The sequence below is a fragment of the Strongylocentrotus purpuratus genome, unplaced genomic scaffold, assembly GCF_000002235.5.
Source record: "Strongylocentrotus purpuratus isolate Spur 01 unplaced genomic scaffold, Spur_5.0 spur5_scaffold_20, whole genome shotgun sequence".
NCBI lineage: Eukaryota > Metazoa > Echinodermata > Echinoidea > Camarodonta > Strongylocentrotidae > Strongylocentrotus > Strongylocentrotus purpuratus.
In genome coordinates, this window is record NW_022145606.1 from 31,571,365 (window position 1) to 31,584,536 (window position 13,172).

At 36.2% G+C, this 13,172-nt stretch overlaps 1 protein-coding gene across 1 annotated transcript; it reads right to left on the minus strand.

Annotated features, from left to right (window-relative positions):
- Nucleotides 1-5,244: 5,244 nt before the first annotated feature.
- Nucleotides 5,245-9,126, minus strand: LOC115927400. Its single transcript, XM_030993197.1, has 3 exons — nucleotides 7,434-9,126; nucleotides 6,977-7,093; nucleotides 5,245-6,704 (listed from the first exon to the last, which is right to left on the minus strand). The coding sequence occupies exons 1-3, from the start codon at nucleotides 7,983-7,985 to the stop codon at nucleotides 6,606-6,608; spliced, it is 768 nt and encodes a 255-aa protein (XP_030849057.1). The 5' UTR covers nucleotides 7,986-9,126; the 3' UTR covers nucleotides 5,245-6,605.
- Between the last annotated feature and the right edge of the window lie 4,046 nt (nucleotides 9,127-13,172).

The window sequence follows — 13,172 nt, forward strand, 5'->3', positions numbered from 1 at the left end:
TTAGCAGTATCTCGCTTATTTTTGCTCTATTTCCCCCCAAATTGAAGTATGTTATAGCTGATACTATGAGCTATAGTGTGCCTTCCGTTTTTTGATCAGATGTTGAAATCATGTCGAAATTTTCAATTGAAAGTTGAAATAGCGACTATGCCAAGGCCGTTTGTCAGCTTTGCATGTATTGTCTATGGGACATATTTTGGTATATTGGTTAAAGAACAAGCTTCCATTCCGGTGAGCCAGGTTCGATTCCTGGTGGGTCAATTTTTTTAAAATTTGCTTTCGTTTCTTATTTGATTTTATCATCTTCTTCGACTACTACCTCTCTCTCTCTCTCTCCACTATTTCACCCTCTCCCTCTCTTGCTCTGCCTCCCTCTTCTTTCTGCTCTGCATGTCTCCCTCTGTCTCTGCCTCTCTCTTTCTCTACTCTCTCACCTTCTACTTTTCCCGCCTTTGGCTCCATGCAGTCCCTCTTTTATGTCTTATAGGATGTTCCTTAATTTCCTCTAGCTCTTTCTTTTTCCCTTTGTATTCTTATTTCACCCCTACCATGTTTCGTTATACTATCCTCTCTCCTTCCAACGGTATGCATTCTTATTTCTCTTTCATCCCTCGGTTCAGCTCATGTATTTTTACATGACTATAACCGTCTTCCTCTCTCCTTTTCTATATTTATATCTCAACATTTTTCACTTTGATGACGTCATTATAGTGAACATTTCGATTAAATGCGACATGTCAGAATTTTCTTAATTTGCGTGTCATGCCTATGGGAGGTGACTTTTCCGAAAATTTGCATTGCACATTCCAGTCTTGTTTGAGCAATATCTGGATTATTCTTTTCTCGATTTTCTGCCAGCTTCGAATATTTTGTCGCTGAAAATTCTCTACACTTAAGGTCACAATTTTTTTTAAAAATCAGATGTTGGGATCATGGCGATATTCTAACTACAAGATGTGATTTGAGAATCCTATTTTTCGTTTACGTGTAATGTCTATGTATTTTGGAATTATAAACAACCCGACTCAAAGCCCCTGGACAACTCGACCAGACCAGGTCGACTTGTCCAGGGTGGGATGCTTCGGAGGACAGCTCGACCAACTTTTTTTCTCCTCATGATTTCATGATCTAATATCTCTCATCTCAGATAAAATTGTCATTTGATGTATTAATTATGCTTTTATAAACACCCAACCCTAACCTAACCATAACTCTAACCCGGCGATTGTACGTCTTCGGCTCGTCAAAAATATATTCTCGTTGCAAAGAATATCAGCTTTATTCTTTAGAACAGCTCTCAAAATACTCACAATTTCCATGTTCCCTGTCATGACTGTGCTAATTATAAAAGCATTAATACATAAAATGACAATTTTATCTACGATGAGTTATTTTCAGCCCATGTATACGCAATGTTTACGTCTCTAGCTCCCACGGACAAAGAATTGTTTACATGTCAATAAATTTCTCTTTCTACATATCTATCTACTCACATCTCGCTTTTTTTCTCCTCTCTTTCTACTCTTTCAGCCTCTCCCTCTCTTGCTCTGCCTCCCTCTTTTTCTCTTGCTCTGTCTCTCGATCCTTTTCTCTACTCTTTTACCCTCCCCCTTTCCAGCCTCTGGCTCTCGTTCTCCCTCTTTTATGTTTTTGGATGTTCCTCAATTTTTGTCGATAAAATCTATTTTTCTTATCTAAAGTCATCATCTTATTGAAAGTCATCATGACAACTTTTACCTTAAACAAAAATATTCTTTTCAAAAATAATTCCTAGGTACTGAGCTTCCTTCTCACATTCCTAGATATATACTTATAAAACAGTACAACATACACAAATCAATACAATAACTACATATCTCATGAAAATGTTTGGAACAAACTGTTTCAATTTTTACTGCACATAAATTATCAGTTAAGCTTTATCAAGGTAAAACTTTAAAGTCAAACATAACATTCTTCATCTTATCAACCATTTCATGATATCAGGAGATCATGACACTACATAGCTCATATCACTAAATACCAATCCTAGTCAATATAATAATAATAATAATAGTGGGTTCTTGTATAGCGCTCATGTCAGTCACATTTGACCCTCCTGGCGCTCCCGATTATTACCCTGGGTTTAGCACGGATGCCATACGGCGCTCTAGCATTTCAAGAAATAAATTCCTACCAGGTACCCATTTACTTAACCTGGGTGTAGTGTGGCAAATGTAGATCAATGTCTTGCCAAAGTTGTATATCCAGAAATCTCAGTTCTCAACCTATGGTTTAATCAACCAAGTTTTATAATGTACAATAAATAATATAACATTCTTACTTTTATCAAGTCATAAGGCTTAGATACATTAAATTTCCCTTGTATTTGAGTTGAAAATTTGCACATGCAATTACTAAAACGTGTTTTCAATGATCTGATTTTTCTTTTTTAAAATGATATTATATAGCACCCGTACCTCAGAACGTTAATATCATGGAAAAGGTTAAGCATGGTTATAAGTCTATAAACACCTTTGAATAAAACCTTTGCTAAAAACAATGCCAACATAGCACAACAATATCATGCTGTGGGATAATTAGCATAAAAACAATCCATGTATAAATATGTTGGACATATTCTGCACAAAGTTGAAAACCTATAACATGGCTATACGTTAATGTCCATAGAGTTTGTATGTAACCTGTTAATACAAAGTAGAGATTATCAAATGTTCACATCATCACCTGAAGACAATGTCTTTGACTCAAAATTAAACAATTATCCGGCATTAAAGAGCACAACCCAATGGCCCGAATTCACAAAGGAGGTTTGTTGACAAACCGAGGTTTATGTACGTCATATGACGCGTTTTGACGCATTTTTTTACAAACCTGGTTTGTAAATAACAAAAGGAGGTTGACAACCTCCTTTGTGAATTCGGGCCATTGTGTTCAGCATCATTAAGCCCTCTCTGATATATTTAGATACATAAGGTGGCTGTCTAATTATCATCTCTTTCTGTCTTTTCTGTTCAAAATGTAGTGACTAATATTCCTGCACTTGCATAAACTACAATGCGTATATATTGCTGTAATATTTTCTTCTTCATATCAAACTTCAGTAGTGAATTTCATGCATTTCTACAAAACATATGCTCAGGATAATAATTTTGTATGTGCTATCATAGAAAGTTTGATGTGTATACATTTGTGGCTGGCAAGATCAATATAAAATAAATCTCAACATTACATAATCCTGGTAAATGCAATATGTATTCAACAAATGACATTAACAAAATATGTTAAACCGTGATACACATCCAATAATTTACAATGGTAGACAGAAAAAAGAAATTGATGAGTATAGTGCATTTTACATTCTGCTCATATATTCTGTGTGTAATTTTTTTCCCGTGGTAATGACTTCTTACTCGCATAAGCAATCAGGAATTCTTCTCCTGAATGTTACTGCATAAGCCCAGCACCCACATTTACCTTCAATACAAACAACTGATCCTCGGCATTTTCCACAGAATCCTGACACACTTTCATACTCTCTGTACACAAATCAAAGCAGCCAGCCACTGACATGTTAACCTTCTGCCTGGGAAATTATTTGTTGAGAAGATTAATGTGATATGTCTTAAGAACACCACTGCCAATGTAGTCATAGTCTACTTTACCCCAGCACAGGGAATGGACCCTTCCATTTCAGCAACAACTTGTTCTGATCAGTGGGAAGCAAGATCAACACCTGATCTCCGATATTAAATTTCTTTTTTCTAGCATTCATATCCTAACACTTCTCGTATTTTCCTGCAGCACCTTTTAAGGCTTCCTGGGCTAACTCCCATGACTTCACCAACTTCTCACGGAGCACTATGTCATATTCATACTCATCTTTCAACTCCGGTATTACATCATCATTTGTCCTCAATTCCCTTAACATATCAAAGACACTCGCCAAGACCCAGTCTTCACTAAACCAAGTTCTCTGAAATGGTAGAAATTTTGAAGATATTCAATACCTACACATGGTGATAAAAAAAAGGTCATATAAATCAAACATTTCCATTGTCACTGCTAATATTAAAATATAATCAGTGTCTCCGTTACCTTTACTACTGCTATCACCTTCCCCAGTATTACTGTTAGTAGGTGAAAAGCATTACCCTTGTTTATCTTTCAGATAGATGTTATTACTGATCACTGGTTTAACGCTAATATAATCGTATTCATTTAATCAATGACTGAGGAAATTAAAAAAAATTAACAATTTGTGTACAAAGCAAAAGAGATATGAGCTCGCATGTGATGTCACAAAGTTTCCAATTTGTGCTTCACTGATTACAACTCCAACAATTCTCATTTCTTTTTGATTTTCCTCAACATTTCATTGATTTGTTTCTCTCATTTATCTGCTTTTATGAAGACCAACTTATTTTTGGGGCGGACTTCCCCTTTAACACTTTACATGTATGAAGATCAACTTATTTTCGGGTGGACTTGCCCTTTAACACTTTACATGTATATGTAAGCATCTTAAAAAATGCATATTTATAATTATATGGCTAACATCATTTAATCCTTACTGTACTTGGGGGGGGGGTGGTGTAAGAGCCCCCCCCCCCCCTCCACCCCACATTTTTGGAGATAGCGCCGCAACCGCTTGGAATTTTAAATTGTTGTTCTTGAATTTTTTTCCTCGAGTCTTACGCACATTTTGCTACCATTTTCATCGAATTAGGATACACCCGTCAGGTGTTACATAGCAATTAGTATGCGCATATCATCAAAAAGTGCTACAATTGCATATATCCATGTACAAGCAGAAATGTGAATACAGGTAAAAAGATGTATAAGTGGGAGATATGAATTGATATCAAATTGCTTTGATACATTTCTCAAAGTAACTTGATGTATTCCAGAACAAAACAATACATTAGAAATAAAACAATAGATTGAGGGCTTAAAAAACCACAACTGTCTATGTCCAAATATGCCATTTTGAGTAAAAATGCATTTGAAAGTAGTTTGATTGCAAGCATAAAATCTGACAAAATGAAGTTGTTATGTTCAATGCCATTAACTTATGAATAATACTTGGTCAAACATCATGCAAGGAAGCCATGACGTTTTGACCCTGTCAATGTCAAAAACTTACAAAATGGGAGTGCCAAATACCATCCATGGAACTCTTCAGGAATAGCTAGGCTATTGCACAAGTTGATGAGATCCTTTCTTCTTAAGGTTTAGTTTTTGTTTTAATGCTTCTCTTGGTAGACAAGGTCCAGATTACGTGGAACTGATGATCTATCTTCTTGTAGTCATCCAAGTAGTTATAGATGGTAGCAGATGGTGCCTTGCTCTTCCTTCCTGTATTGGAAGCTCTTTACATGTAGCCAGTTGAAGACGTGTCCATCTTCGTCTGGGCGTTTGTTATTCATGATCTGCTGTGAGAGTTTTTTCAGATCATAAGAGTCTCCATGGCACATGTTTATGACCTTGTATGGAAGCCGACGTCTTAATTTGTGGAAGCTTTTTTACCCAGTCATGCATTGTGAAGACATTGATGTTCTTTTTTTCTGTTTCAATAGCAGAATGCATGCTATTGTATTCCATGTGGGAATGCCCACTCTCCAGAAAATTGTGTGCGATGACTTTGAGATGTGTGTTCTGGATGGCATAGAGTAACGTTGCAGCCACATTTACTTTGCAAATCAAAAGAAGCCGAGACAAAAGTCCTCTTTCCAGCAACTACCTTGGCCTGGCATAGCTGCCAACATTTGGAATTTTCAATTAGTAACATTTAAAGTAAAAGTGAATATCATGTGCGCATAGCGCACATCACGAGCGCGAAGTCTCTTTGCACTAAGTACAGAAGCTGAGCAAGTTGATAGATAAGAAACTGGTTCTCCAAAGCATCTAGGGCACTGTGCTTGTCTTCTTCTTCCTGAAGCAGCATGCAGGGGAACTTGTTGATGAAGAACTTTAGAGAAGTGAATTTGGCATCCTTCTGACATGCAATGTCAGCCACTTGCACATGGATGAGAACATCAGACTTGAATGGAAACTTACTTATAATGTAGTCACATGCCTTGGTATAATATGAACGCACTGCTGCATAAAACTTATGGCAATCAGACTCATCTAAAGTGTTCACAATTTCTCTTGTTGCACTTCCTATGACCATTTCAGATTCTTCGAAAAGATTCTCCTTGTTCTTGTAGTCCAGAAGGGTCAAGTCTGTGGCTGCAATGATTGCTTGTGGAGCTACAATTAGCTGTACAAGTCACGCAGTAGACTTTCTCGTATTCCTTTCAGCTTGTGTATCAGAGGACTTCTCGTCTGGAAGATGACACTTTTCTTGTCAGACGCAATGATGCTGTGGCTGAGAAAATGTGCAATGGCTAATATTGGGTTTGAGTGCAATGACTTCAGAATTCTTTCCTGTCTTGTTTCATCCTTTACTGTCTGTCTTGTTTTCTTTTTTCCTCCACATCTTGTTTTTTCCATTTCCAGTCATTTTACTAGAAATCGTACTGGGATGACTGGAAGTTCCAGCCTTGAGCACTGTTGAGCCTGTTGCCTTGCCGACAACTTTCCCAGTCTTCTGCTTCTTGCTAGGTGTATCCGAAGTGTCCCTCACTTGTCGTTTTTCCCCGAGTAGTACAGCTTGAAGATGGTCTACTGTGTTGTGGCTGTGGTGCTTGAAGTTGAACCTGGGAGGAACAAAAATTATTGATTACCATATGAGAAAGAAATAAGACTACTGACACTGTTTACAATTAAAAAGATACACTACATTTGAAATCTTGGCACATGACTAGCATTATTGAATAAATGTTTATATCTGTAAACTGAACAGTGGAGTGAAGATGATTGGAAGAGAAAGAGCTAACAAGTAAATGAACTAAAAATAAGGAAGAATAAATGATGAAAAGGTACATATTTAACTGTCACCCTGTATTATATGATTAACTTTTGTACTCACTTGGGTCTGAGACTGGGCAGGTTTGCTTACATGTGGTGGATCTGCAGACACCTTCTTGGGAATGCGGAATGCTTCATGGAGTTGTGGAGTCATCTTGGTTTGGTGAGGAGGCTTTTCCTGTAGGACAAGACAGGTTTAAAAATTTCATGCGATGCCTGCAACACTATTGATAATGACTTTAATTTATAAGCAAACAATTTAATTACACATTAAATTAAATTTTGCAATTACCATTCTGGTTCATGTAGTTTTTTTTAATTTTTTTCAAACTATTTTACAATGTAAAATGAAAATAACTATTGCCAATTTGAGGAGTAAAAGCTGATTAATTCAAACATTTAGAAAGCTCTCTACTGCTTGGGATAATCTATTCAAATCTGGTAATTTTAATGATGGCCATATTTAAATGGAATAAAAAGGAGTAGATGCCTTGTAGTAATACATTTTCTAGCCTTACCTGTAGTTGAGATCCCTGAGCAGGTTTATTTTTCACAGCTGGAGTTGGCTTCTTTGGAACAAGTGCAGTCTGGACACAATTCTTGGTTGCCTTGGTCTGTTGAGTAAGCTTCTTCTGCTTTGTCTGTTGAGTAGGCATCTTCTGCTTGGTCTTTTGAGTAGGCTTCTTCTGCTGGGCTGACACTTCTCCTTTAAAAAAAGGACTAGAGCTTGCCATTGCTAGATAAATCTTGGCAAGCATTGGCCCAAGCTCAGCCATCTCGTACAAGCATGTTTCAGAATTGCCTGCACTAGCTTCATTCCCAATTAGCATCTGGAACTTTATGAGATTCAATTTCCTGTTCACGCTGGCTTCCAGATAGTAGAACACATCAATGAGGAGCGAGTCAATTGAATATGGTAATGCAGATGACACAGCTTTGGCAGCAAGATCAATTAGTTGATTAGGGCAACCAAGTTTGGCTGACACTTTCTGAGGCATGCCCCAATTCCCTTGTGTACACCAGTCATGCCTGATGCATTGTCTTATCCCAATGATGTGCAGTTGTCCCATGAGATATCATGTTTCTGCAGCTCTGTTATGAGCAATTGTGCAATATTTCCACCAGTTCCTGCCATTTCTAAGGTTGGGAGGGAAAGCAGAGTGCAAGAAATTTGCTTACCATCATGGTAGTTGATGACAATTGGGTATAGTTACTGTTGCTGACATTACTCCCATCAGTTGATATTGCAAATGGCTGTTCTCTCATGGCTGAAACGATCTGTCCTTGTTCATCTTTTGCCATTTCACACACAAGACAAGAAGTTTGGTCCTTGCACTGGAAAACTTCTTAACCTCCTCAGAATTAGGAAAGGCTTTCCTGAACAATGGTCCCATGTGACTTGCAGCTGACAGAGGAATATTGTGCTCCAAATAAAATGATGTAAATAAGCACTCAGCTCTAGTTATATTAAAATCCTTGGAGGTTGACAACCATGATGTTATTTTTCATGCTGACGATTCAGACTGGAAAGCAGTGATGTGTTGCTTTGATTTGCAATGAACAACAATGTCATTACAACCGCCATGCAAAATTGACAAATCTTGGCGACATTATTTGCAAGTTGCATGATGTTTGCTCTTTCCTGATGATGCAATAAAGTCAAAGTCAAGTCAAAGTCATCAGCATATTTCTTGTTGTAAGCTTGTCCTCTTTTGCGCTCCATCTTATTCACAATGATTTCCTGTCTTACACGATGCAAGGGTACTGCTTTGGAACCTTAAGCCTCTGTTTTTCGCACGAGATGGGTTTCCATGAAATTCTCCTTCTGTTCTCCCGACAACTGGTCATACTTCGTACATGTTGCACATTGGTCTTTTTTATTCATCATTACGTTTTTTCCGGGCAATGATATGGTGTTGCTTGGCCACAATCAGTGGAAGCTGCATAGGAAATCTAATCTGCTTAATTAGTAGAAAACTGCAAGTACTGCGCAATTCTTAATGAATGCATGAAAGTACTTGAAACAGTCTGGACATGAAAAGTAAAATGGCTAATGGACATACATGGGAATAGACAGTTCTGGCACACAAACTGAAATGAATATACAGTACTTTGATGGATTTAACTCAATTTCACCAAAAATGGACATAGACAGTTCTGGTTTTAAGCCCTCGAGATATAATAAGAAATAAAAAAACAATATAATATATATTAAAGAAAATAAAATGATGAAATTTGCATATTCATAATTTATGCAAATTAACCTTTGCATTTTCAAATATCGACAGCCCCCCCCCCCCCCCCCCCCCTGCAGTCAGGGGTTGCTCAAAATAGTCCACTACGGTAAGGGTTAAGTATCATGTAAACATCATTGACAGTATAACATCCATATAATCCTATAATCATCACTGTCCTACTCACTGAGTGATTTCAAGTTGGGTGTTTAAGGCTAGTGTTAGTGTTTAATAAACACCAACACCAGCCTAAACACCGAAATGGAAATCAGCTGGTGTTAAGGCTTTGACCTCTGAATATTGTCAACTTCCGGTAGCTAGTGTTATCGATTTTGCAAAATTGTCGTCTGCTGGACCGACCTTTGTGGCTGGTGTTAATATTTTACGTACAAATGTCCTATTCACTAACACTAGCCCCTAGGGATTAAGCAAATGTTGATTTCCAGTTCGGTGTTAGTGTTGTATCCGCACAACATTCAACGCACGAACGACGCCAATTTATTGTCTGATGATCAAATAAAAATAGGTGAAACAGGTAATTCATATATTCTTATGTGTAAAATGAGTTATTTTATAAGACCAGAGAAATAGGTGTAAATTTATTCTGTTCTTTTCATGATATCTTTAGTTTTGATGTACTATTTTTAAATCATCGTCGTGAAATCAAGTATGTGGTGACGTCACAGCTGGTGTTAAGCTATCGATTTTGATATCGGTATCGGGCTCTTAATTTCATCAGTAAATTTTCCGCTCGATTTAAGAGCTCTTGACTGCTCTAAACACTAACACAAACACCCAACTTGAAATCACTCATTGTCATCATATTTACCACCATGATCGTTGAGACAATATACTATAACCCTCCAATTTTCATTAACTCAAACAACTTAATACATCATAGTGAATAACATACTATTGAAACGCATTATCACTACCAAACAAATCATCTTTCAGAGAATAACATTCCAGCATTGCATCATGATATTAGTATTTATTCATTATCATTAATCTTCCCATTTTGATATTCCATAACCATAATAACAACCTCTTCTTTACTTAAATACTTGCATGTCTCATTGTCCAATCAAGCTTGATCTCTGATTTGAGTGTCTCCTTCAGAGTGATGGTTTCCATGTACCCTGTCTCCTACTCCAACTCAGTCAAAAAATGAGCACTTTGCAAGGTTCATGGAATGCTGCAACTTCAATATACGGATCAGGTCGACAATCCTTAACCTGGGAAGAAAAAGCATGGATGTATGATCTTGTTATCCATCTACCTATCAATCCAGTTTTCTAAATGTGTACCATTGTTTTAGATTTCTAAAATGTTATCTATCAGTTCGAAATACATGTACATGTCATGACGTGAGTGATATGTTTAAAGATACTAAGGTTTGAAAGTCAAGGAGTGACAACACATAAATCCTTCAACTCATCACCTTAAGAAAAGGGTTTTACCATCTTTACAACCTGCTTTCAATGTGATGTCCAAGGCAGATGATATCATTGATAAGTGTAAGGTAAGCCAACAAAATATTGACAACCATTTTAAGAAGGAAAATATTATTTGTTTTTATGTAAACATTTATTCATTTTTGCTAGCAATATTTAATATCTTGTTTTTTTTTGTATTTTTGTTCTTGTTACTGCTTTGATATTTTCATGTGAACATTTATTAATTTTTATATATTTGTTTTCATTTGCTATTTTTTTCTTTATATATGTATATATATATATATATATATGTATGTTTTGAAATGCCTTTTTTTTTATATGATTGTATGTTTGATGTTAACTTGCAATTTTAGTCTTTGGACTTTTTGACAAGTCTTGAATAAAACCTCATTTGAATTGAATTGAATTGAATTCATTTTTGCAAGAATATGAAGACATGATAAATGAAAATATTTTATTCATCAACAAAATTAAGAAATTTACTTGTTTATTCTTCTCATTTTACTACTAATATTAAAAAGCAACCTTAACAGCTTCATGGTAACTATAATATGTAGGGATGACCTCTGTTTCCAATAAATCTAGTCCCTTGCTGTACACATGATCTATCAATGTTCCCTTCTCAGTAGTAGCATTAACAACATGCTGTTTGTAACCTTTATTACACATTAGCTTGTTTACCTGTGAAGAACCTTTAAACAAATCCTCATTAAAATCTCCCATCACAATACACCTAATGTTTCTTTTGTGTAATGCATCTAGCAAATTGTCTAATGATTCACAGAATGATTTGATACTATATGATGGAGGTCGATAAACAACTGAAATCACAACAGAAACTGGTTTGGTGACAAGAATTGCGATAAACTCTAAGTTGTCGACAGATATGTTTAATCTACTTGAATATGTATTCTTGATATACATTGCAACACCTCCGTGCGATTGTTCTTTGAGTACATTTCCAACTCCAGAATTACAGTATGACAGATGTCGTGGCTGATGATAAAATCGAAAGTTATCTAAAATAACGTCACAGAGATCATCATCATTAATCCATGTTTCGGTCAAGCAAATACAATCTACATTCACAAATTGGCACTGGGATTTGAAATCAGTAAAATGCTGTTTTAATCCTTGTACATTTTGCATTACCAAAGAAAAGTTATAATTGTGAATATCTTCAGAAGTTTCATTCTCGATAAACGGCTTCATAATCTCAATGCGTTCTTTAATTTCTGGATTACAATATATACGTTTAGGATCGAAATGTTCTATCACAAGTCCAGATAACGAAGTAACGCGACTAAGACCAACATATGCCTGTCCAGATTGAAATACATTTTTTAATGATACAACAGCTTTGTCTAATGTCAAACCTTGTACTTTATGAATTGTGCAAGCATAAGCAAGCTTAAGTGGAAATTGTTTTCTCACATATTTCTTACCAATTGATTCTTGAGACATTTCGATTGAATGAATACCAATATCAGCCTTCTCAAAATTAACTTTGATGCAAACTGGATTCAAATTTGTATGATCCGTTATTATTTCTGTTACATTTCCGAAACATCCATTTGTCAGGCCTTTACTAACATCAATGTTTTTGAGCAACATCACTCTAGCATTAACTGCAATCCACAGATAAGGAGGCAACTGGGTTTTCATCTTTGTATAAGGTTTTTCCAGTATTTGATTTCCTTTTTTAACATCTTTGTCCATGTCTTGTGCTTTTACGCATATCACATCTCCACATTTTGTATGCAATAATTTCTTGTTCCAAGCATCTACTTCATTGTTACATGCATAGATATGCAGAGCATTTTCACATTCTTCGCCAGTTTCACAGGACTTGAGCATTGCTAGGTCTTCATCACAGAGAATTTCATCCCCTTCTTTTACACGTAATCTATTTAAGAGAAAAGCGAATTGGGTATCGTCTTTTTGTCTCATAATGTCTTCAAGTTCTACTTTCTTGAAATTAGCATTCCACAATGCACCATTGAGTGTGTCTTTATATAAAGGAGTTCCTAAGACTGGAGGTAACTGATACATGTCTCCCACAGCAATAACTGAAACACCAGCAAAAGCAGTTTGATCGCGTGATTGTTTTATTTGTCGTAGGCGGCCGTGAATGTAAGACATCATCTTTTGATCTACCATTGATACTTCATCTATGATTAAAATTTGCAATTCAGCCAGCTTATTTCGAAGGACACTTATTTTTTCATCACTCAGCGGTTGATACAGTTTTTGTGCTGTGATTGGAATAGAAAGAATACTATGTATAGTATTGCCATTGATATTGTATGCAGCTACTCCGGTTGGAGCCATTTTTAATACTGAGACATCATCAGGATGTGGCAACATTCGGGCTAGTATACGTGTTGCTTCATAGTAAAGACATTTGATCAAATGACTCTTTCCAGTGCCAGCACCTCCAGTTAGAAACATATGAAACGGTTCGACCGATTTTCCATTTACTCTATCTAAACACCACTGTCGTATTTTGTAAAAAACACTCTGTTGCTTCTCATTCAAAGACCTCATCAAAGAATGTCCATCTTGT

Coding starts and splice junctions, on each gene's coding strand:
- LOC115927400 (XM_030993197.1), bottom strand. CDS start 7,985: ATGGGACAACTGCACATCATTGGGATAAGACAATGCATCAGGCATGAC. Junction 7,094..7,433: donor CTCAGGGATCTCAACTACAG/GTAAGGCTAGAA, acceptor CTTGTCCTACAG/GAAAAGCCTCCTCACCAAAC. Junction 6,705..6,976: donor CTGCCCAGTCTCAGACCCAA/GTGAGTACAAAA, acceptor TGTTCCTCCCAG/GTTCAACTTCAAGCACCACA.